We start from the raw sequence: 22,057 nt of genomic DNA, 5'->3' as shown, positions 1-22,057 counted from the left end.
ATTTTTTTTAGAGATTTATAATTTTTTTTTGTTAATGGCAATGTCRATCATTGGTTTTCATGGAATTTTATCACATTGGACTGCTTTTATTTAACTACATTATAATAAGTGTATTAGTCATTGTGGTTGTTGTAGCTGAAATGAATGTGTTAATTTCTTTTGTTTGTTAATTCTGCGCTTTATCCTCTAGCTTCTGAAGAACCATTAGTAAATGTAGAGAACTTGAAAGCTGTGACCATAGATATATTTAACTTCTTGGGTTTTTTGCTTTCAAAATTATTTTGATTTTATCCTGAACTTCATTTATTTATTTTATTTATTTTTTTTATTGGTTTGGTTAAAAGGTTTGTCCAGAGGGGTCGCATTTATCCGGTTTGACAAAAGGTCAGAAGCAGAAGAGGCAATTACAAATTTCAATGGTCACAAACCCCCAGGTTCCTCCGAACCCATTACAGTGAAGTTTGCAGCCAATCCTAACCAGAACAAAAATGTGGCACTGTTATCGCAGCTGTGTCATTCACCAGCTAGACGATTTGGAGGGCCAGTTCATCACCAGGCGCAAAGATTCAGGTAGGTTAGGAAGAATAATCCATTTAAGGCTGTACTGCTATTCCCATATCTGTGTGGGAAATTGTACTGTTGTAGCTGTGCAGTAATATCTTCATTGCAGCATGTGTGAATGAATACGTAGTGCACTGTATGTCCTACAGTGTTATGTAAATGAATTGTTGAATTAAAAGACAATTAAAGCAAAATTTTACTTGTAAAATTTATATTGGARTTAATCATGTAAAGGTACACTACAGTGTCTATTTCTACAATCCAGTATATCCTGAGATGATAGGAAGTGGCAGATTCCAGAKGGGTATTTGTAGATGCCTGTCTCAACAGATCCCCATTCTGTAGTCCATATATCTGAATGCAGATATAATTTGGCAACTTTTAATTAAGCTCTAACCCATTGGTTCCAGCAGGGGGGTGTCCTAGTAAGTTAGGAAAGCCATATATCTGATTGAGAGTTTCCATGGGATTTCTGTCTCCATCTTCAGCAGTACAGTGCTCTTTCCTCRAGTCCTCATAAGTTCAGAAGGTTTATTGGGTAATTACTACACATTGTTTGCCTTCAGAGTTATAAAAGATACTGTGTGTTTTACCTTTGAGAATTGCCTTAGTTCCTTAAAGAAGGATGTTGAAGTTAGTTGAACAGTGCCTCTGAACAATGCAGGGTATTTACTGTCTTAAAAAAGTAATAGGCTTTGTTATGAGGTGAGTAAGTAASAGCTTCTGAGAGTAGTGATACCCTGTTGAGAACTGATGTTCATTTTAGTCTCATCTGAGGTATTCAGTTAGCTCAGCAATAACTGGACTGAAAACTCAAGCTAGAATTCTCAGTCTTTGCAGTGCCACTGTTCCAGTATTGTCATGACCATACCATATTGCTTAAATTTAGCATTTTAAAGACAGATAGGCATAACATGTTTTCMGTAAGAATGAGAACAGTCATCTGTTTTACAGTAAGCATAAGAAAAAATAAATACTGTAAAGGTGATCAAACACTGGAACAGGTTGTCAAGAGASGTTATGGAGTCTCCATCCTTTGACATAACCTCAGTAGAACAGTAACATGGCACTGAGATCTGCTCTGGTTGAATGTACTCTGAGCAGAAGGTTGGATTAGGTGCCAATTTAAACTACTCAGTGTGTGATGCTTATTCAGTGATACTTACTGCAGGTAGCTCCTGAAACAAGATCTTGCTTCCTTGAAGCACTCACCCAGATCTCTGCACCCAAACCTTCTAAGGCACTCTAAGAAATGAACTTCTAGTGGTTAGATGAACTACGTAAAATCTCATACCTCTGTCTTCTGTGTCAGCTAGAGACTTTTTCAATGTGTCCCAGCCATAARAAATGCTGAGGCTAATGTTTCTCCTATTTTCATTCTTAATGTAACTGGATGTTCTCATTATCATTCCTCTCCTTAAAATTCTTAGCAGAATTAGGGTTCATTGTAATAAGCAGTACAAATAGTGTACACATTCAGAATTAAGAYACCAAATAACTTTAATTCTGTCCTGTCATGATTGCTCAGTTAAAGTAAAAATATGATTAATTTAGCTTAATCTGCAACTATAAACATTAATATTAATTTTAATGACAATTTTTTCATAGTTTTTCGTGTACCATTAAGAGCAATATTAAAGATATTTGTGTGCTTTCACTGTTTCTGTGGAYATGAATTTTCACAAGTGGGAATAGTAGAGTATGTTCTGTCTCTTTCTGTCCTGTTCTCTTTTGTTTAGTAATGATATCCACTCAAATTTTCTGATCCCAGTGCTCATTTGCCAACACTTTCTGGCCAACTTCTGCTCCTAGCTGAGAAGAGCAGAGCTACAGGTTTGCTAATGGARGAGGAGCTGAAGATTTTTAGGTATCGGAGACTGGGAGAGGTAATAGCAGCAGAATTCCACCATAAGACATGAGCTTATGAATATATTATGGAGATAGGGTTAGACTGTAGCAGTYGACCTGAAGATGAAAATGGTCCATCCCTCCTGGTGTCTTGTCAGATTTGCGAGGATTTAAACCCTTTTAAGACTATCTCACTTTAGTCGCACACATACGCACATGTATGAAMGTGCATATGCAGCACATGCAACGCATGTATCATTCCACAACCCTTTTTCTTCCCTTGCCCTATTTGATGTTAACTGTAAATTTTACTGGTGGGCCTTTCTTAAAGGATGCTGAACTTAATGAGTTATGATCACTTAAATTGTGGTAAAGCTTAGGAACCTTGGCTTGTACCAGGTCTTATTTTTTCTACGTAGTGAACAAAACATAATGAAAGGATAAGCTGCTTCCAAAGAGCTCACAGTCTATACTAGTTCCAGTTGTGGTCATGGCTACGTAGAGGTTGAACTACTTAAAATGGCATTTTGATTACTCTACCTAGTCTCCCATCATCTTCCTGTAAGTAAAAGATTAAGCCTTTAGTAGCTCTAACCTTGTAATTATTAATTTCCCACAGCTATGACTCAAAGCTTTTATTCAGTATTCTGGTAATCCTGTCCTGTTCCTGTGGTATTTATGGCTTATGCTTCTCATCAGGAGCTGWTCTTAATGTCCTGTCCCACTGAAGCACAGAGCTAGTCTACTGGTTCTCATGCATGGTCTGGAAGCTTCCCTGTTTCCATCTGTAAGGAATGACACTGCAACAYGGGACTGTGTGTGGAAGATAGATGAAAACATCTGGGGCAAGGGTATCTTTTGAAATTWAGATTTCTTCACTGCAAAACAGAAAAGCAGATTGTTAGGTGCTGTACTCCACTGAAATTAGAGAGTTAGACTTGTAGAATTTGAGAATCTGGCCCAAGGACCCTAGAAGTCTGGCACTTTTACAGTTTGAGAATGTTATGCTAGAAGTAGTTTTTTTTCAAATCTTGAAAGTATTCCCAGTTCAGCTGGTTTTGCTTTCAGACTTGGAGTTGGATCCTCTTCCTGTTTTCTTTAATGGGCAAGAGTCTATGAATTAGCTCCAGAATGTATGAAGGAGGAGCTGTTATTTATTGATATTTCTTTGATCAAGGGAAAATATGAGAAGAGTCTAGAGGATGTAACCTTCTGGTGCTAGGTAACATGGAGGATTTTGCAGATTGAAGGATCTTAAACCAGTGAGGTGAAAGAGTTAGGAACATCGGTTCTGAGGAAATATCCGTGAGTGTTTACGGATAGCCTGCAAACTCTGTGGAAACCCTTAAATTGCCAGAAGWATTAATATTTGGACAACTCCCAAGCATCTGTTTTGTTTCACTCCAGTGAAATTATGTTTATATTTTTCTCTTTCAAGGCAGTTTGTAGTTATTTTGGATGCAGCTTATCTGGATTGGGAGCTGATAGAGAACACTACTTCCATCCAAAGCAGTATTTCATCAAAGCTCCAGAAGAGTGTGGTGATGAACGCTCTTATTTCATTTGCTGGTACTCTGATGTGTGGCAGTTTGATTAAAGGGGCTTATTTCAGGCCTAAAGTTTGCATCCRTTTTCTCAACAAAACCTGCCTGATGATAAACAGTAATTGTTCCTGYCTGTATCTGGGTATGGAAGAAATAGCAGCTTTATGGGATAATARTGAATGTGACCAATGTCAGCTTAGTTGAACTCCTTCTCTGTATGGAGCCATTTGAGAAAATGCCAAGCTTAGGTGAAAAGGCAACATGGACTAATATTTAATGTATCATTAGTGCTTATTAGCATGACATAAGCTGTGGGATAGCTCCCACCTGTGATGCTGTATATAGTTCTTCTCAGATTGCAATGAAGAATTCTGCAAAAAAGAATTTATAGTACTTTCATAGAACTAAAAATAGTTTATTTTTAGCAGTGTTGCTCCTGAGATGATGTATTCTGTGTTAAAATAATCCCCAAATTCTATTAAGTGAAGATATAAYAGTCTGTCTCTAATGGGTAGAGCAAAGGATATTCGTATAAGTAAAAAGCTTACCACGTAAACAACTTTCTGTTTGCATTGACAATGTCACGAGATGCTGGCAGGTTAGTGTGACTTAGAAAGAACCACCCACAAGTAAAATCTTCTACAGATGCTTTATGAGGCTTGAAAAAAACGGGTAAGGGAGACAATAAAATATAAGTACACCAAAAATGAGGGCACAGCAATAAGTGTGACGAGGCTGCGACTATCCAAATCACAATATTCATGGCATATCTTTGATATTTTTTTCTGAAGTATCTTGCATCTGTGTGGGTTTTAGTGGTGTTAGMTCAGGTCAAAAAAAAAAAAAGTCTCTTAAACATCCCATRTAAGAGCAGCTTTACAAAAACCRTCTAAAGTTTAATTTGTAATTTATTAAAAAAAAAAAAAAAAGAAGAAGAAAAAGGAAGTCTTGTGCTGGTAAGCAATAATGTAAAAAAAAAAAGAAAAGAAGAAGAAAAAGGAAGTCTTGTGCTGGTAAGCAATAATGTATCGTTACTCAGCTACTCTGTGTGCCTGGCTGTGTACAGGTTGTTATTCCAAGCTAACTGAGAGAYCTTAGGTCCCTCTACTTAGGAAGGTTGTCAGTCCAGGATAAGCATAGAGGATGTGTGTCAGATCAGCAATTTTGCCRTAGGTGGTTGCTGTACTTGTCATATGGGTGTGTTCACTCATGCCAGAGATCTGAAACAGTGTCTGTATGATGCTTCTGGGTTGRTGCAAGTCTAAACCTAAATCTAGCCTTCCAAATAGTCCTAATCCTACAGCAAGCTTGCTGACATTTTTGCAAGATTTTTTTTTCCTGTTACTGCTTTTTAACCAAATAACCGTTGGTTAGAGGCTTCTTTTTCATGTAAATTTGCAAATATAGTTCCATTTTAGAATCTCACTAGATCTGGATAAATATTGTGTGGTAAGGTATTTCCCATGCAAGTACGCTAGGAAAGCAAACCACTGGTTTATCTATCACTATCTCTCAACTTTGTTAGTCTTATTTTTCTATAGCAGGACTTGTTTTCTTCTGTATATTTCAGCTTTTTTCTAAATATCTTTTTTAGTCTTTTAGGAATGTCTYTTCCCTGTGCTGTGTTTCTGTAAACCTCTCTTTTCCCATTGGTTTATACACAGTATTAGTTCCATTTGCTTCTGTGTAGTCAGTGTCACGGCATAATTTTAAGCATTTTTAATCRGAGGGTCTCTGACATGGATAAAWGAGAAACAGAGCAGGTGGTATATAGCAGTTTGTTTCTATTAACAGCATATATAACTGATATCCTGCAGAGAAAATATGAAGTAATCTGAAATAATTTCCTCAAAAAGAAGAGTGACCTAGCCTGCCTTTGGGCAAGGTAGAGCGTGAGTATAGGCAATTATAATTATGAAGCACTAGTATAGGAAGAGTAACKTTTTTATGATCAAAGTGAAGAGGGAGCAATCTGTTTAAAAATTCATGTTTTCGGAGAATGGAGGTATTTGTTTTAAATCATTTTGCCCTCTAATAGGCATCTGAAATTTTTGCCCTTCTGCTTTCAGCCCCCCCTCCCCCCCCCCCTAGTGTTCTCAGCCTGTGATGCGCTACATGTCTGGGCTTTATGAGTTTTTGGGCAGAACCTGAGGCTTTATGGCAAGCAGATTCAGCCCCACACTGACTGCTGGAACCAACATCACTCAATTCTGAGCTTACTGATTTTCTGCTACCCATACATGTRAGCAGGAACCAAGATTGGTGATCTGTTGAGATGAAAATTTTCAGAGTATGAATTATGATAAATGGATCTTATTATATCATTACTCAGAAAGGAAGAAATTAAAAAGCTGGTGTCTGTCAGAAAAAAACAAGCATATAAAGCATGCAATCACRAGAACATTTTATTTAAATGCAAAATAATAAATAAGACATCACATAATCATCAGATCACATGGGTCAGTGCGTTTCATTCACATTCTGATACTCTTAACTGCTTTTTCAGTTTTACTATAGTACAAGGATTCCCAAACTTGGATTTGCTTGGGGCTGGCCATCAGTGGCAGCAGCAGTGAGTATGTGCAGCATGAGCTCAGGAGCGTCTGCACTGCGCTCTACAGACGCTGGGGTCACTGCTCAGGCTGACTCCAGCCTGGCTGAGCCAGGCTCTGGCTGGCTCCAGGCAGAGWGCGATGGAGGGGAAGGTGCCTGTACCACCAGGCTCCCTGTGCCCTGGGTACAGGAGGGGTTATCAGCTCAGGTATGCAGGGAAATGAGCTCTCCTGGAGCACCAGAGAGCCTGGGGTGGGGGAGATGAGGACTGAGTGGTTCTCTGGTATGAGTGCATTTACCCAAGTACCCACTGAATCTGAGCCGACTTCCCTGTGTGTATGTGTGTGCTGCCGCAGCCATGCTCCCGTCCCTTCTGATACACTTTGCCTTTAACGCTCCCATCTGTGTAGAGACAACAGCAGCTCCTAGCTTTAGGCAGGGCAAGAAAAAGTCACAGTGGGAAGTGTTTGGCGCTTAATGCGGTGTTCACTGCCCAGACATCCATTCCCTGTTTTCTCCAGGTCAGCAGAGAATCAGGAACTGCCACCGCCATGTTCTTGGCAGAGAGCAGCACGTGTACCGCTTTTAAGTGGTTTGCATATCACCAGTGGTACACCACAGTTTGGGAACCCCTGGTATAGTATAATTATATTTCTACAATCATGTGACCTCACATTTTTAAATAATACATAAGCACAAGGGATCAAATTGAGTTTTTTTTAACCTTAACTTTCACATTTCCTGATCTTTGAGTGCTTAGCTTGTGCAACTGTAATACTGCATTAAAATATTCTAAAGATTTGAATTTCTAGGACAGAGCCCAGAAAKAGAAGAAGGGGGAATTAGAAAGGTGGATTACAGGAGAAAAACAAACAATGCAAAGCAAGACATTAAAAGGAAAACTTTTGGGTTTTGTTATTCAGAAATATTGCTGGGTCCTATTGCTGGAGGCTGGATTTGGGAAGAGTGGGTAGGTGATGTAAAAAACAGCCTAGTTCAGTGAAGTCAGCTAAGTTTTCCTAGTATAAAGTTGTTGTAAAAATGATAAAAAGAACACTGCACCTACTTAAATTATAAAACTGGATACTTAGATGTGTTTTGCTATTTTTATATTTGAAAGTTGTTGCAGTTAGAATAGCTGCATAGTGGGTATTTTAGGCAAAATAAGCTAAAATCTAAATTCGGTAGGTAGAGATATGGGGCAACTCAGCTACAGAGCTTTTACTGAGGAAGTGATACTRTTTCCTTAGCTACCTAGTAGCTGAGGGTATGCCTGCCTGGGACTGATGTAGTGGCCTGCTGGTACTAGGAGCGTTTGCCTGCATCTGCTGCCATATGGTAGAAAAGGAGGTCAGTTTTGTTCTGTTCTGGAGGGGGGGGGGAACCCTCTGAGTCCCCAGCGCAGGATGAGGAGGATATTGGGTGCAAACTCCTTGAGGGARGTAAATGGGAGATGCCTGAGGGTGGCTTGAAGTGAATTAGGAGCATCTGGGCAGGGGTGTCTGTTACTCTGCACTCGAATAATTCCACATTGATGCCAGGGACTTAACAGCATAGCCGAGTTTCAAAGATCGATCCGTGTCCCATGTGATGGTGATTACATAAYCTTGCCTTGCAACTGTTCTGTTGCCTACCTATTTCTAATTATAGTTCCCTATTGATAAAAGTACTTGAAATACTTAACTTTTTTTTTCCTGGCAGCTGTCAATTTGATTGTCAATTTGAATGGGGAAACATTTCTTTCTGGCGGTTTTGATGTCCATGTAGAAAATATTCATTCTCAGTTGCTTCCCATTCAAGTTAATTTGCTTAACTGAATTGAACTTTTACATGAAATATTGTGCTTTCTATTTGCTAGGTTCTCTCCTATGGGTGTAGATCACATGAGTGGGCTTTCTGGTGTAAATGTTCCAGGAAACGCATCTTCTGGCTGGTGTATCTTCATCTACAACCTTGGTCAAGATGCTGATGAGGGAATCCTCTGGCAGATGTTTGGCCCCTTTGGTGCGGTTACCAATGTGAAAGTTATTCGAGATTTCAACACCAACAAGTGCAAAGGTTTTGGTTTTGTGACCATGACAAACTATGAAGAAGCTGCAATGGCCATAGCAAGTCTTAATGGCTACCGCCTGGGGGACAAAATCTTACAGGTTTCCTTCAAAACCAACAAGTCCCACAAATAACTTGCTCGTGCTTTTTGTATGGAATAGATAATTGAGTGACAGAAGTTGAAACATTTTTGTTAGTGTAAAACTCATTTTGCGCCAATTTTCACAAGTGTTTGTCTTAGTCTAAATGAGAAGTGAAAAAGGTTTTATATTCTGGGATGCAACTGACATGTTCAAATGTTTGAAATCCCACAATGTTAGACCAATTTTAAGTTCCTTTAAGTTATTTCATTTAAAACATATTAAAAATCCCCTGAAATCTTAAGTAGATTGCATTAACTAGACCCTCTGGATGGTGGTAAAATTGAAGCATGCTTTCACTTATGAGACTAACATTTGTTCCATTGAATGTTGTCTGCAAAAACTGGAATTTTTTAAAACTATCAGGCTGAATCCATTAGTTTTCTTGTTTTTTATGTTGTTGTTTTTCTTCCCCATTCCCTTGATCTTCTCCTCTACCCTAGACTCAGTAGTGTGGAAGAARAGTTGAGAAATACTAATGTTTTAGTTGACAGTAAAATGCTTTATCAATTAATATTCATTGCTACGTATAGTTGAGGATTAGGCTTTATAAAGTCAAGGTCTTGTAAGTAGTAGCATGCCAGCATAACTTTTAACACCATTGATGAGGTAAGTTGCACACTGAACAGTGGCCAAGTTGTCAAATTAAAAGGTTTTAGAAATATTACTTTTAAAGCCCACTTTGTAATAGGAATGGACCAAAGAGTTTCAAAGAAACTCGGGAAGATTTCAGAGTCAAAATGAAACTCCAAAAAAGTGTGAATATATGTTGCTACTTTATCAAACTGAATCTCTTCTGTCCAAATATTTAATGCATGGTGCACTACTTACTGGTACATTATAATGCAGCAAGATACTTACTCATTTTCAAAGATCATTATAGTTTGAATTCCTTTGGTAGTTCTATTTTGTAAAGAAAAAAAAGTTATAAACATTTGAGCATTGTATTTCTCGCATCCCTTCTAATGAGTGCTAGWTTTTTCTATTTTAATAGGATTTTGTTTTGACGACTAGCTTTACTTATTGAACACTCAGCAGAAAAGTACTTACTTCTTGCAAGTTAGATATTAACAAAAAAAACTTTGATTTGTAGATTTAAGGATTAATCCCCCAAGTTTTCTGCAGACTGCCTTGAAACTTTGAGTTGTTCTGTTTCTGTTAATTTTCTTTTGCTTTTTTGTGTTTTTTGTTTGTTTTTACTTTTGCATTTAAGAACATTAAATTTGATTTTGTTTTGCTCAAATTTTGTTTTGTTTTTTATTTTCTGTTATTTTTTTGCTAAGTATTGCACAAAGTGTTCAGCTTTCAATGAGTGTTGTTTTAAAGAACTATAGTTGCTCTTTAAAAGTTTTAAGTTACTGCTTTGACAGATGAGTAGAMGAAAAAGGTTTGTGAAACAAGAGTTCTGCAAAAATCTGTCACGTAGAAACTATGTGCCACAGACTGATTTAACCCTACAGATATTTGGAGGYAGGAAGCCTGAAAAGGACTGCTTCATCAGTTAAAGGCTGTGTAAGGATATTGTGCTTGACCTAGAGGCTTGACTGGGGCAACTTTCATGTTTCTTATTTATTTTCAATTGCCAGAAGTTAGAGCAAATGCAAAAAATTGGGTCATTTACATTGCAGTGTTTCTTTTTTGAGTGAACCTCTGCCAGTCCCAGAGCCAACGAGCAGTTAATTTTTGATTTCCAATTTCCAGAGGCCCTTCCATACAGAGTTTGCATCACTTCCATCGCTAGGTGACCTTGCCTTGTAATCACCATCTTTTCTCCTCTTCCTGCAATAGCAGTTGCAGTCCTCTCCTGCCCAGAGTGCTCTGTCTGCATAAGCACCTGTGCCCAGCAGCTGAGAGTAGCTGAACTAGCTGCCGTCTCCATTAAGTGCCTTCAGGACTGTCTAGGAAGTGCCGTTGCGGATATTCCTGGGACCGTCTGTGGCATAGGTGGGAGTCTGTAGCAGTATAGACAGGCCCTGGCTCTGTGTGCAGCCTCCCACTAGTTTTGAGCTCAAGTAAATGAATTTGAGTGTTTTTCTGCTGCYAGTATGTTCAGCTTTGCATTTCCTGCCAATTGGATTTGCTTTATCTGCTCTGGAGAAACTCAGCCAGCCTGAGAGGTGTGGTGGTGGTGTTTTCTAAAACTATAGCTCTTACTAAAAAAGAAGAAAGTAAACTGTCTGCCAGCCGCTTTATTAACGGGTGTCTCTTTCTGATGCTTCCACCGTGTTATCGTTCACTTATCACTTCCAATGAATCCTTCTTTTCTGGTGTCCAATGAGAAATTCAGAGGTTTTGTTGGGACTTTTTCCATGATAAAACTGAATAGCATAAGAGATGTCCTCTTATCCTGTCCCATTGCTTCTATTTCTTAACCTCAGCACTTGACCATTCCACTGGAATGAATCTGCAGTGATTTCCTATTTCCTGTAATTGTGTCTCTTGCCTTGTTTCTTGCAAGGTTAATTTTCTAACTAAATAGGAACTGCTGTTTTAGCAGAGCATTTTAGATTGAGGTCCAGACACCCTAAATAGGACTTGATGTCRATAACCCTTTAGAGCATGCTGACCAGTGCAGCCATATCAGCAGCTCACTACTGTGAACTCACRGTCACTTCATTTATTTTTAAACCCATCTTGAAGGCTTTGTTGCATCAGTTGTCTTTGGCTGATTCTGCATTTTTCAATCTCTTATTCTTTGCTTTGCAGCATATTTTTTCACCATCAGTATGAAGATGTTTTTAAAAAACTTGATTCAGGCTTCCTTTGGTTGCTCTGAAAACAGTAAACATGCTGTTTGTCTGAGCAAGGCACTGCTCCTTGAATCGCGAAAAGAAGAAAAAAGAGAACTAGCAAGTCATTGAGAGTTGGTGCTGGAAGAAGTGTTGTATKTTTTGTTCACTGCTGTGGTTCTAAGAGTCAAGGAACACTTGGCATAAATAGCAGAAGCCCTGTTTTGTCAGAATAGCAACACTTACCTGTTCCTGAAATCAAGAAAAAATTGTGCACATACYGATGATGCCTTTGTTCCTAAACAATAATCCACCCATCCTACTAGTAAGAACCAAAAGTTGAGGATGGAAATGGAATTCTAATAAAAAGAAATTCATCCACGCWTTTTCTGCTTGAAAGATTTGAACGGTCTATGCTCCTTTAGCAAGTCATCCAGCATTTTCTGAAGCTCTACCTTGAACTTACGTGTTTCCAATGTTGTTTTGGCCTCTTGATCCTCAGGGAGTTTAGAAAAAAGCAGAATATGTTCACTGATTTCATCCTTTAATTTCATGATGAAATTCARGTGGTGTTTCTGTCAGTCTTTGCTTACAGCTTCAAGATTTTTGTTATATAAAAGGCCTATTTCAAACCAAATGTCTGTTAATTTTCTCCTTAGTCTTAATAGGTTCAATAAGAATACTAGAGAGTCATGATTGCTGGATTAAACTTTATGATCARACCAGATTTTAAAGGCCTAGATTTGATGGTCTGTGCTGGATTTGCGGTACAGAGAGTAGCTGCTGTGAGTGTGTTTTGGGRTCGTCTTTGAATATGTCAGATGTATCGCAGGACATCTCTGGTTTCTTGCTGTTGAGGGGTCAGGCATTATTCCGGTAATTTTGGATGAAAGTGTGTAGCTACGGCCATGCTGCTGTTAGGGTGTTTTGTGTGTAGATGTCAGAGAATTAYGGTGTCTCGGAGGACTGGGCATGCACTTTGTGCCAGAGTTTCTGAAGGGGTTAATCTGGACTTCATGGACCTGCAGTCTGAGGGACASGATTTCCTTGTACACTCTCTGATCAGACTGGCAACTATGATAATAAAATGAAAGTTTATCTATCTCGGAAAGGGATTTTTTTTTTCCATTGGCTTGCTTATGGTCTAAGTAGCCTCAATATGGAGCATWCAAAGGAGAATATCAGTGATACTACTGTTCCCCTTCAGCTGGTGTCTGTTTTCAAATGGACTTGTTTACTCAGTTATTCTCATATTGCTCTAAGCAAAGGCACAGCTTGTTTTGGATGCGGTTGCTTATTGCTTCTGCGAAAACTTGCCTTTACTCTGTAGATTTTTTTTTTCTTTTTTTTTTTTTTTTTTTTTTGGCTTTTCTCAAACTTCTCTGGAAGTGAACCCTCTGGATTGTAAAGCACTTGGCAGATCAGTCACCTTTTGAGCTTTGGCTTTTGTGTCACTATAAAGGCTTACAACATGAGCGGGATCGTACATCTGAACTTGAACARCCTTTCAGGACCGTGGATGCTAATACAGATATCTTAAGACCCCTGGAAATCTTACCAGCTGTTGAATGACTGGTATTATTTTASTTGTTGCTTTGTCACCTTTAGTTTTAGAATCCCTTTCTTTTATCTTGGTAYTTCTTTTGAAAGGGAAGTTCTGTATATGGCATTTCTCCCCAGCTTTTGTTTTACTTTGTATCTATCCATTCCCCCCCCCCTCTTTTTTCCAAATACTTGCTGTATCTGGCACTCCAAGAAGGCTCTTACCAGGCAAGAGCATGGCTATCAAACACGGTTTTTATGGGACTGCTTCTCAAATGACACATGAGCTGTTTTCACAGTTCTTTGGAACACTGTGGAGTTTCACTCTAAAATGATACAATGTGCAGTTAATAGCAAAATTGTCCTAATCATGGTTGAAGACCCCCCTCCAGTCTTCTCTGCAGATATTCTGGGCTTTAGTTATGTTGTCCAGAATTAATAAATAAATAAAACACACAAATTTCCTTTTAGTATGGTAAAAATTTGAGTATTGTCAAAATTAAAATTCCTTGAAGGCTTTATTCAGACTGTCTTTTCCAGTCCCAGCTTTCTCCTGTGAATGGAATTGACCCCTGTGCAGAAAGCTAGCCACAACTTGTTCACCATATAAACCTTCTTTTAACTGTTTGCACGTAAGGAGATTTCACAATGACTATAGAAAAAGAAATTCTAATGTTGCTTTGTGCTTTATGTAAGCKGGCAAAGGTAAATATTATTCCCTCACTTGAGGAGAGAGCAACATGAGAAAAGCTCTAAGCATCAGCCAAATCAAAGCAGCCTAGTGTTCTTAGTTTGTTCTTCTATGATTCTCTTCTAGATGGTGTCTCTACACTAAAACATTGAATTTATTTTGTTCTTCAAGCTACTTCACCATAAAATTTGGTTTGCTTAAGATTCTGTGCTCCCCTGTTCTGCGTGGAGGGAGGGGAACTGAGCTAACGCAGTTGTGTTGCCTGCTGTGCTGAGCTTGCGACAATCCCTTCGCTGCTGCTSTAGGTTTGGGACTGTGAAGGACTTGAGCCATCTTTTAGGGTCGAAGGAGAAGTCAGGAGAAATCACTGTGCTGAGCAGTGTTCCTTCCCATAGCAGCGTATGTCCACATGTTCTTTTCYTTCCCTTTGCTTGGTCATGTTTTTTTCAGTACATCTGTATCATGATAGCATGAAAACCACTGAAAACTCGGAGGTATCCAAGTCACTAAAATAGGATGAATTTCTCACTGCAGTTGGTCAGTTTATGGTCATTTAKATTGGTACGGATGACCAAAGGATTTCATTGTCTTTTTGCTCCTAAAAGTCTGGAGAGACCATCTCTATTTCTAGGGATATTGAACGTTGCAGTAATGTTGTTTATACAAAGCATTTAAAAATCTTGAAATAAATTGACGTATTTGCACCTGTAGAAAGAACGTTCAGCAGTTTAAAATGAAATGATTAAATAATTTGAAAGGTTATTCAATATTTTGAATATTAAGTTTTGCAAAATGAATAGTCCTAAGGTCTTTAAACAGTTGTTTTGTGTTGGTTAATGTTCTGGGTGAGAGCAATATTGTAGTGATTCTTCAATATTTCAGAAGAGATTTTTTTTCAGTATTCTAAACTGGAAAAAATAAAGTTACTTTTTGGATAGYTTAGTTACATATGTGCTTTAAAGCAAAAACTCTTTAAGAACATCCCCAAATATACTTTTCTAACAAAATAAACAGGTCTAACAATAAAATCAGCTGTTTATTGAAATTAGGTCTTCTCATGTTTACTTGCAAAATGCTAGAATCTATAGAAACTTTTTTTTAAAAAAAACATACAGCTTTTTGTGAACTCCTGGYGGCGATCTCATGGTTCAATCACATAAGTCAAATATAGAGCTGTTTGTCCTAATACTACCTCTATGATAAGGTTACCATGTTKTGACTTCCAGGCTGGGGAAATGTGTTTGTAACACTGTCAATGAAGCACCTTATTGTAACATTTCTACTTCTAGGCTCCTAAGAATAGCTTTAGAGTGAAGGGACCAAATTCACCGTTAGTGTAAGTAAACACAGCTCCCTTTTAGCACCCGTGATGGAGCTGCATTTATATGTATATATATTTTTTTTCCCCCCTGAGAACTGAATTTGTCACTGTAGGTACTTTAATCTCTGTATTTGGAAGCGGAGGAATCTTCTGTGCCCTAGGCAAGTTCCTCTAACGTAGCTCTGCACTACTTTTCRATATTGGATACTCAACACAATAGAACTGATAAATAAATAAATTGATCAAAAGACTAGGCTTTATTTTGTAYGTTTGTTACACCTTACTGGATTTCTACTTCCTAATAAGGAAAAGTGGATTTCATAAAAAGGGACACTGTTACCGCACTCCTGCAAGTAAGAGGTGGTACCTGTGTAATGTGCATCTCCATGACACAGCCAGTGCAGAATTCAAAATTGCAGTTGATTTCTAAAAGTGTATACTCTTAGTTTAATCAGGTATGGCTTAATTTTTCTGTATGCTTTTTTTGTAGAAATCCAAAGTAGTAAAGCTAAATAAAATGTATGTCTTGCTTTCTCCATCTGCATGAAAAAAAAAAAAAAAAAAAAGTTAAAGCCTTTACAATCTCTAAAGCAAAATACAGCACCCTGTGAGTGGCTTTGACTTTAAAAACTGTTATTGTTTTCTTCAGTCTTGCTGCAGTTATTTGTTATATATCACACTTGGTAAAAGATTTACAAAGTTTTAACTAGAGATATTTTTCTGTTGAGTGGAATTTTCAGCACTRAATTCTTTTGTTGATAATGATGGAAATTCAGTAAAAGTAGAATTGCCACCAGAAACATTGAAAACTTGCTACTGTGTTCACATCTTAAAACCTTTATTCTCATAGTAATTATTGTTCATTACTTTTAAGCATTTTGAGCAACTTTTCAGTGATACAGCTGAACTTTTTCACTTGGTCATTGAGAAGAAAATGACTTGAGGTATTTCGAACATAAGTTGGGATAAACCTTTATTTGACCAGTAGCKTTGAATAATACTGTACTTTTTATTGATTTAATTTCCCTTAACTTATGTAATCTTTTGTTTATAAATTAATCTGTTTGTGGGACAGAAGGTTTTATCAATTGTTTTCCATACTGTACAGTATATGGTTAAACATTTTGTATATTTAGTGTGTTTTTAAGTTATTGATTTGTTTTATATCAAATAATTTATTTTTCAGGTACCATTTTCATTTAAACTTTGTTTTTACATGGGTTTATTTTAAATAAAGTATGACACTGCTTTCCAAATGTCTAAAATGAAGTTGAATCCCATTGTGTTATTTTGAGAGTACTTATGTAAATTAACTTACTTTAGAAATAATTGCAAAAATGTACCAAGTCCATATCTTGCTTGTGTTGCAATTCAAATGCTTGGAAATTCTCTGCAATGATTTTTAAGCAAATAGAAAAATTGGAATTTTGATACTGAAACAGTTCAAAGATTTGATGAATGAAGCARCAGTTTTGTAGAATCTTGTGAATGGAATTATGAGCATTGTTTTCTATATGTTATTGTCAAAATTGAATGAAACAAAGCTTAGATGTTTTACACTAGATYTAATACTTAAAAGAAATTATCTGTGAATAGTGCAAAGGATTTTTGTTATTTTTGCCACATGCTCATTACTGTTTTTGTTAAGTACTTGTTTGGAACATACTCAAGTGTTTCTAAATGATCCATGATGGGAGTTGATGTAGTTCAAAACAGAATTAGGCTTTTACTTAATTATTTATATCTTATTTTTCTACAGGAATTGGATTATTGTGCAGTTTGAGATTAGACATTTTTTCAGAAGAATCTGAACTGTATTCATGAATAGGTTAATCAAGTTTATACCACTAAAAATAATATTATTTGTAACATTGTTAGAAAGATGGAATTAAAATAAGGCACATGACTTATTTTTCAGAAATAATGTGTTCTCGCCCATCTTATGATGGTGTTTATCCTGATTTAAAGAAGAAGAAAAATTGCTACTTAATCTGTTTTGAAACTTTTGAAAAGAGTTCTTGGGGGAAAAAAAAATCCCTTCACACACGTGGCAGGGTATTTTGGTTTCTTTTTTCCTATTTCACTYGTGGTCATTTGAGGCAAGATAGACACCATGTTTTGACTGACTCAGGAGGGGCTGTATGAATGAACTTTCTAACAAATGCTCATGAAGCTACTTTTAGTCAGAAGAAAGCCATCTGAATCCCAATATGCTRCCGTTGTCTTTAAACAGATTGCATCAAAGTGTCACAATAATACTGCCTGGTTACTTCAACACATTTTACTGTATTTTGATGAAGTCAGCTCCTCTAGAGTTTCAGGAGGTGCCTTGCTACGTTCATCAGCCACAGAAATCATCCTTCTGTCTTTGAGCTGGGATGTCATATCTTTTGAGACTTTAGCTCTGACTTTTTTTTTTTTTTTTTTTTTTTTGCTGAACTCTTAGTAACTTTAGCTGAGAAAAGGGATGTGGTGGAAAAGGACTGTATAGTACGTCATGTCTGATAGCATGTGATGCATGGCAGTGCCAAGTCAGATCAGGCATCTTGATACTGTGGAAAACAAGTTTTCCAAATAAGTTATTTTTTTCCTGTTACGAAAATTGCTCAGTGCAGCGCTGTTCACCAGGTTGGAGCCAYATGCTATGCTGAATTGGTGAGAAGCAGAAATCAGTGTTTTCTGTTCCTACTGGTATAACAACGTGTTATTGAACTACTGATATGCAACATCCATTATAATCAGAAATGTTTAATCAACAGCATAGAATTTTAGATCTTTTATGGTTTCTTTTTTTGGGTGGACCTAGGCCACCTTTTCACGTCCTTCCTCCCATAGGACGTTAGTCCCGTGTTATTCCTTTTCCGTAGGTTCATTTAAGCTTTGTAGTTTTCTGCTCTTCTGATATGAAAAATCATGAGGAGATAAGGCATGTCTTAACAACCAGAAAGGTAATAACAAAATATGCTGAGTGAACTATGGACCCCCTCTCAAAGGGCAATTTTACTAAAAACCAAAAGGAAAAAAAATAAGTCTAGACACATTAACCCCTGAATGGGTATTCTCTTTTTGTAGGATTTCCCAGAGACTCTCTGTCCTTGGAACTGTTTTCCAAAACACTTGCTATAATRTGGGGTCTGTTGAGACTGCCTACTGTTAAATTTCACAACTTAATTTTCAGAATATTCTGAAATAAAGGAGTTACTGTACTGAAATCCAACTAACTGGTAATTCAGGAAACTGGAAAAAAAATCCTATGCTCCTTTGTTTTTTGTTTTTATTTTCTCTAATATTTACTTGTAAAAYGTGATGTTTGCTTCATGAAAAGAGAAACACAACTGCTTTCCCCCATGTCTTGCCTTGATTCCCATTCTGTTAAATATATATTTATATATAGTATATATACACACATCATTGAAAAAATATAAATATTTAGAAATGTCCTCCTAGGTCATATTAATGATGTGTCCAGCTCAAGATTCTGTTTCTGACGGTGGCTGTAGGAAAAGCTATTTGAGGAAAGCACATGAGTCTGGGCACCAGCTCGTCTTCATTCCCCTCGTGCTTCCTCAGCGCACACAGCCGTTGAATATCAAATGGGACCTGCGTATTCCTRTAATAGTCCTTCTCCCTTATTTTTTCCCTTTTTATACTTATTTTTTTGATGCTGCCTTCTTGTGGGTTTAACTTACCTTCTACTTTCATCACTTGCTGCTAGCAGGAGGCTGAAAGGAAAAGTGTCATGACAGAGGTTACGTTCGACATGTTTGTCACAAACATGAATGAATGAGGATTAACTCTTTGCTCCTTGACATACTTTTTTTGTATTTATGTGTAGAAGCAGTGAATTTAGCAAGATGGGAATCTGAATCTAGTTTGTCAAACTTAGTTCTACTAACATCTCGTTGACAAATATTTTTTTCTCTGTAATAAAACTAATTTAAATTTRGCACAGTTAAAATGAAGATTTTTTTTTTAAAGTTTGACTAGCACGTATATAATGCTGTGAGTGTTAAACTTTTCAAAATTGATTTTTTTTCTCTGCAGAGCTATAGCTGGAGTGCTGATTAAAGAGTTGCTCTCAACTTAAACTAGAACTTACAGAAAACTTCACTCACTGATTTTAATAAAAATGGGTCTGGGGCTTCCTGAATTCTTTAAATATCTATCAGTGGACTTCTCAAACTTATTTTAACTGAAATTCTGTTTGAATGTGTTGGAACAGATTCTGTCCCAAGTCCAGCTGTGCATGCTACAAAGAAAGATCATAAAGGAGAGCAAAGCAGAAATTATTTGGCATAGAAGCAGTGTTGAGTCTGTATAARCAGTGCTGAGCTGCTTCCTTTTCATAGACTTCTGTAGGCTCCAGCTCAGATGCCATGGAAGGAGTATGCACTCGCTCTTGCAGGATTTCAAGGCGGTATTATAGCCTGCATAAGGCTGTGGTAAGTAAGTCTGTGCTCTTCTAGAGTCRTGGTACAAATGGTTTTGGTCTCTCTGAAACCAGAGTTGCAAAATTTGGGATGAAACCTTTCTTTTATTTATTTATTGTGACTCTGTAGTCTGCTTCCCAGACAATACATTCTCCTCARCTTTCAAGAGGCACAGTATACATATACTTATATGTACTTATATATTTAGTTTCTATATGTATGTGTATTCTATATAGACTATATGTTTATCTAGAATCTGCATATATTGTATCACTAAATTGTACGTATTGAATAACGTGCATGTTATGTATGCACATGTTATTCCACACATAAAGGCAGTTTAGAAGTAGTTCATACAAAGGTGTTTGTCTTTAAATATCCTAGTTCACTTCTGTAATGTAATAGTCCTGTTTTTTGACCATAATGCAGCAATACAATGTGCAAGGTATAGAAGCTTAAAAAACTAATTGCCAGGTGGATAAAACTTAACTCGCAAATTTTCCCCAAATTTCTTTTGAAATTGTTTCAGAAAGCTCATTTCTAGATACGTATCTTGGTATTTCTCAACAGCAGTCCTGTAATACSTAATATTGCTACTTTTTGGGTAGCATCTCACGCTTGCTTCTCCCTACAAGGCAAAATGCTGTCACTTCTTTGGAAATCAGCAATTTAAATTATTTTCATTTCTTTTTTGGGTCACTTTTTTCTTCTTTTAACCCTTTCTGGTTTTACTGTACTTCATAGGCCTTAATGTTTTAATCCTTTCTTACTGCAGGAATGGAGGAAGGAAGACAACTCAGCTTCAAGACTGGCTGTGAATCTAATGAAATGACAGTGATTGACCTCGTATGCGATGGCACACAACACGATTGCCTGGGGGGCACCATCTGACCCCCTATTCCCCTCACCCTATCACTGGATCCCAGAGCAGACATCCTGGCTGCTTGTACTAACTTAGATAAAATATATTGAGGCCTTGCCTGAGTGTCTTAAGTGCTTCTTTTCTGAACAAGGCAAGGTTAAGATTTATAGCAAGGTGCTGATACACTGCATACTTTGTGCTTTCTTCTATCACTCAGGTGGCTTAGGAGAACTTGCCTTGCCTTGTTTCTGGGGATGCACCAGTGGTTTTATTCCTGGGCAGTGTTGTGTCTGCACTGTGATTAGTTACTAGGGAAAATTTTGATTTGTGTGTTTAATTCTTAAGGGCAACACAAGAGATGCTGTATCTTGTTGGAATGTTGCTTTGAAGCTTTTTGCTTTCCTCCTGGTCTCAAGGTGCAGCAGTCTTGGCTGGGCAAGTTTGAGCCTTGTGTGCTGTTGGACTACCAGTGGCCTTGATGAAGGAATGTTTGACCTGAATTCAGCCTCTCCATATTCATATCAYAAATACTGACCTTAGCAGAATAACAGCTCTGTTATCCACTGCAGTGGTATCCAGTTTCCCAGTTCCTGTGCTGTGCTATGTACATTCTCATTTTGGGTGAGGCAATACTGCTAGCTAGGGACCTCTGATTCTTTTAAGGCTGCATGCCAGAAGAATAAAAAGGGAAAAGGACAGACTTTCTTTCAAATTTGTTGAAATAAGGTAGGCCAGTGTAACTTGTGGAATGCATCCTCTGCGGAGAATAATTTAATGACACTCTCATAGCTGCTGGGGTGTTAAGTGCAGCAAATGGAACARGTCTCCGCAGAGGAGCGTTAGCAGCAGTATCTGTGTCAGTTACTGGGCGTACAGTCTCCATCGAATGGGAGGTCTAATCCATTTTATCACTTTACTGACTGAGAAAGGTGAGTGTCATCCAATCCTAAGCAAATTTTTTGTTACAGGAACCAAAGGAAGAAAAAATGGGTGCCACCCCAACTGAGCAGGGATGAAATATTTTTGCTCAGAATGTTATAAACCTCTGTGGTATGCRTGCTGGATTGAGGTCATCTCGCCTCCAATGAGCCAATGCTGCTCTAACAGCTGCTACTGCTATAGTCTTCCTAGGCCTGTCCATCTCCCTTCCTTACTGGGGTTGGCTGAACGGAAAATTCCTTACAATCACTGTAGTTTTATGCTGTCGGCACTCATATTTTTGTGAAATATTAATAGRTATTAAAGAAACGTGGTGTAATACTGCTTCAAAACTTGTTTTGAATGATGAAGAGATTTTAGAAAGGCAAGCCCTAAAAAAAGTGAGTGTCGTCGTAAGCAGAAATAAAAGTCTAAAGCTGTATTTTGTGTATGGGTTCAGATGGYAGTGCCACTATGAATGCTTCAGTCTCCAGCTTCTTGTACCAGCCCTCAACTGTCACCTTACTTGTGTAGGTATAASTGTTAGTGTAGGTGCATTAAGAACAGATTAATGAACTAATCACTTTTTATAAAGCCCTGTAACAGTGGTTACTTATAACCTTGTTCTGTTCTTGAATGTCTTTGCCATTTAGTCCCATAGATACTTACTCCAGCCCTATTGAAGGGGAAGTTCAAAGATGGGATCAAACAGCTGAGCCTGGGGCTGCTAAAAGTGGCATTGCCCACAAAGCATGTAGTCGGATGCATTTTGAGTGCTTAATGTCAGCTGGATGCCTTGATTAAACTAAAGGAACTATTGAGAGAAACCAGCTAGACTAGAAGAGTGGAGTATACAGATGTGAAAGACA

The 22,057-nt window shown here is 37.6% G+C and overlaps 1 protein-coding gene and 1 long non-coding RNA gene across 3 annotated transcripts in view; both read left to right on the top strand.

The window, feature by feature from the left end:
- Nucleotides 1–9,938, top strand: part of ELAVL1 (ELAV like RNA binding protein 1) — a 33,791-nt gene extending 23,853 nt beyond the window's left edge. Inside the window, exons 5-7 of one of the 2 annotated variants that reach the window (XM_085308516.1) lie at nucleotides 345–570; nucleotides 7,028–7,141; nucleotides 8,365–9,938. In XM_085308516.1, the coding sequence (XP_085164642.1) occupies nucleotides 345–570; nucleotides 7,028–7,141; nucleotides 8,365–8,689 (665 nt within the window). In that variant the 3' untranslated portion in view covers nucleotides 8,690–9,938. The remainder of the gene's footprint in view (nucleotides 1–344; nucleotides 571–7,027; nucleotides 7,142–8,364) is intronic. The other variant, XM_085308517.1, reaches the window with a different exon arrangement.
- Nucleotides 9,939–18,875: 8,937 nt separating this feature from the next.
- LOC146593875 (uncharacterized) lies at nucleotides 18,876–21,630 on the top strand. Its single transcript, XR_014896285.1, has 2 exons — nucleotides 18,876–19,420; nucleotides 20,184–21,630. It is a non-coding gene; the product is annotated as an uncharacterized LOC146593875 (long non-coding RNA).
- The last annotated feature ends 427 nt before the right edge of the window (nucleotides 21,631–22,057 follow it).

Source organism: Rhea americana, unplaced genomic scaffold (assembly GCF_003343005.1).
Source record: "Rhea americana isolate MKP2758 unplaced genomic scaffold, rheAme1 scaffold_278, whole genome shotgun sequence".
In the NCBI taxonomy this organism is placed as follows: Eukaryota; Metazoa; Chordata; class Aves; order Rheiformes; family Rheidae; genus Rhea; species Rhea americana.
This window is presented reverse-complemented; position numbering and strand designations above follow the sequence as displayed.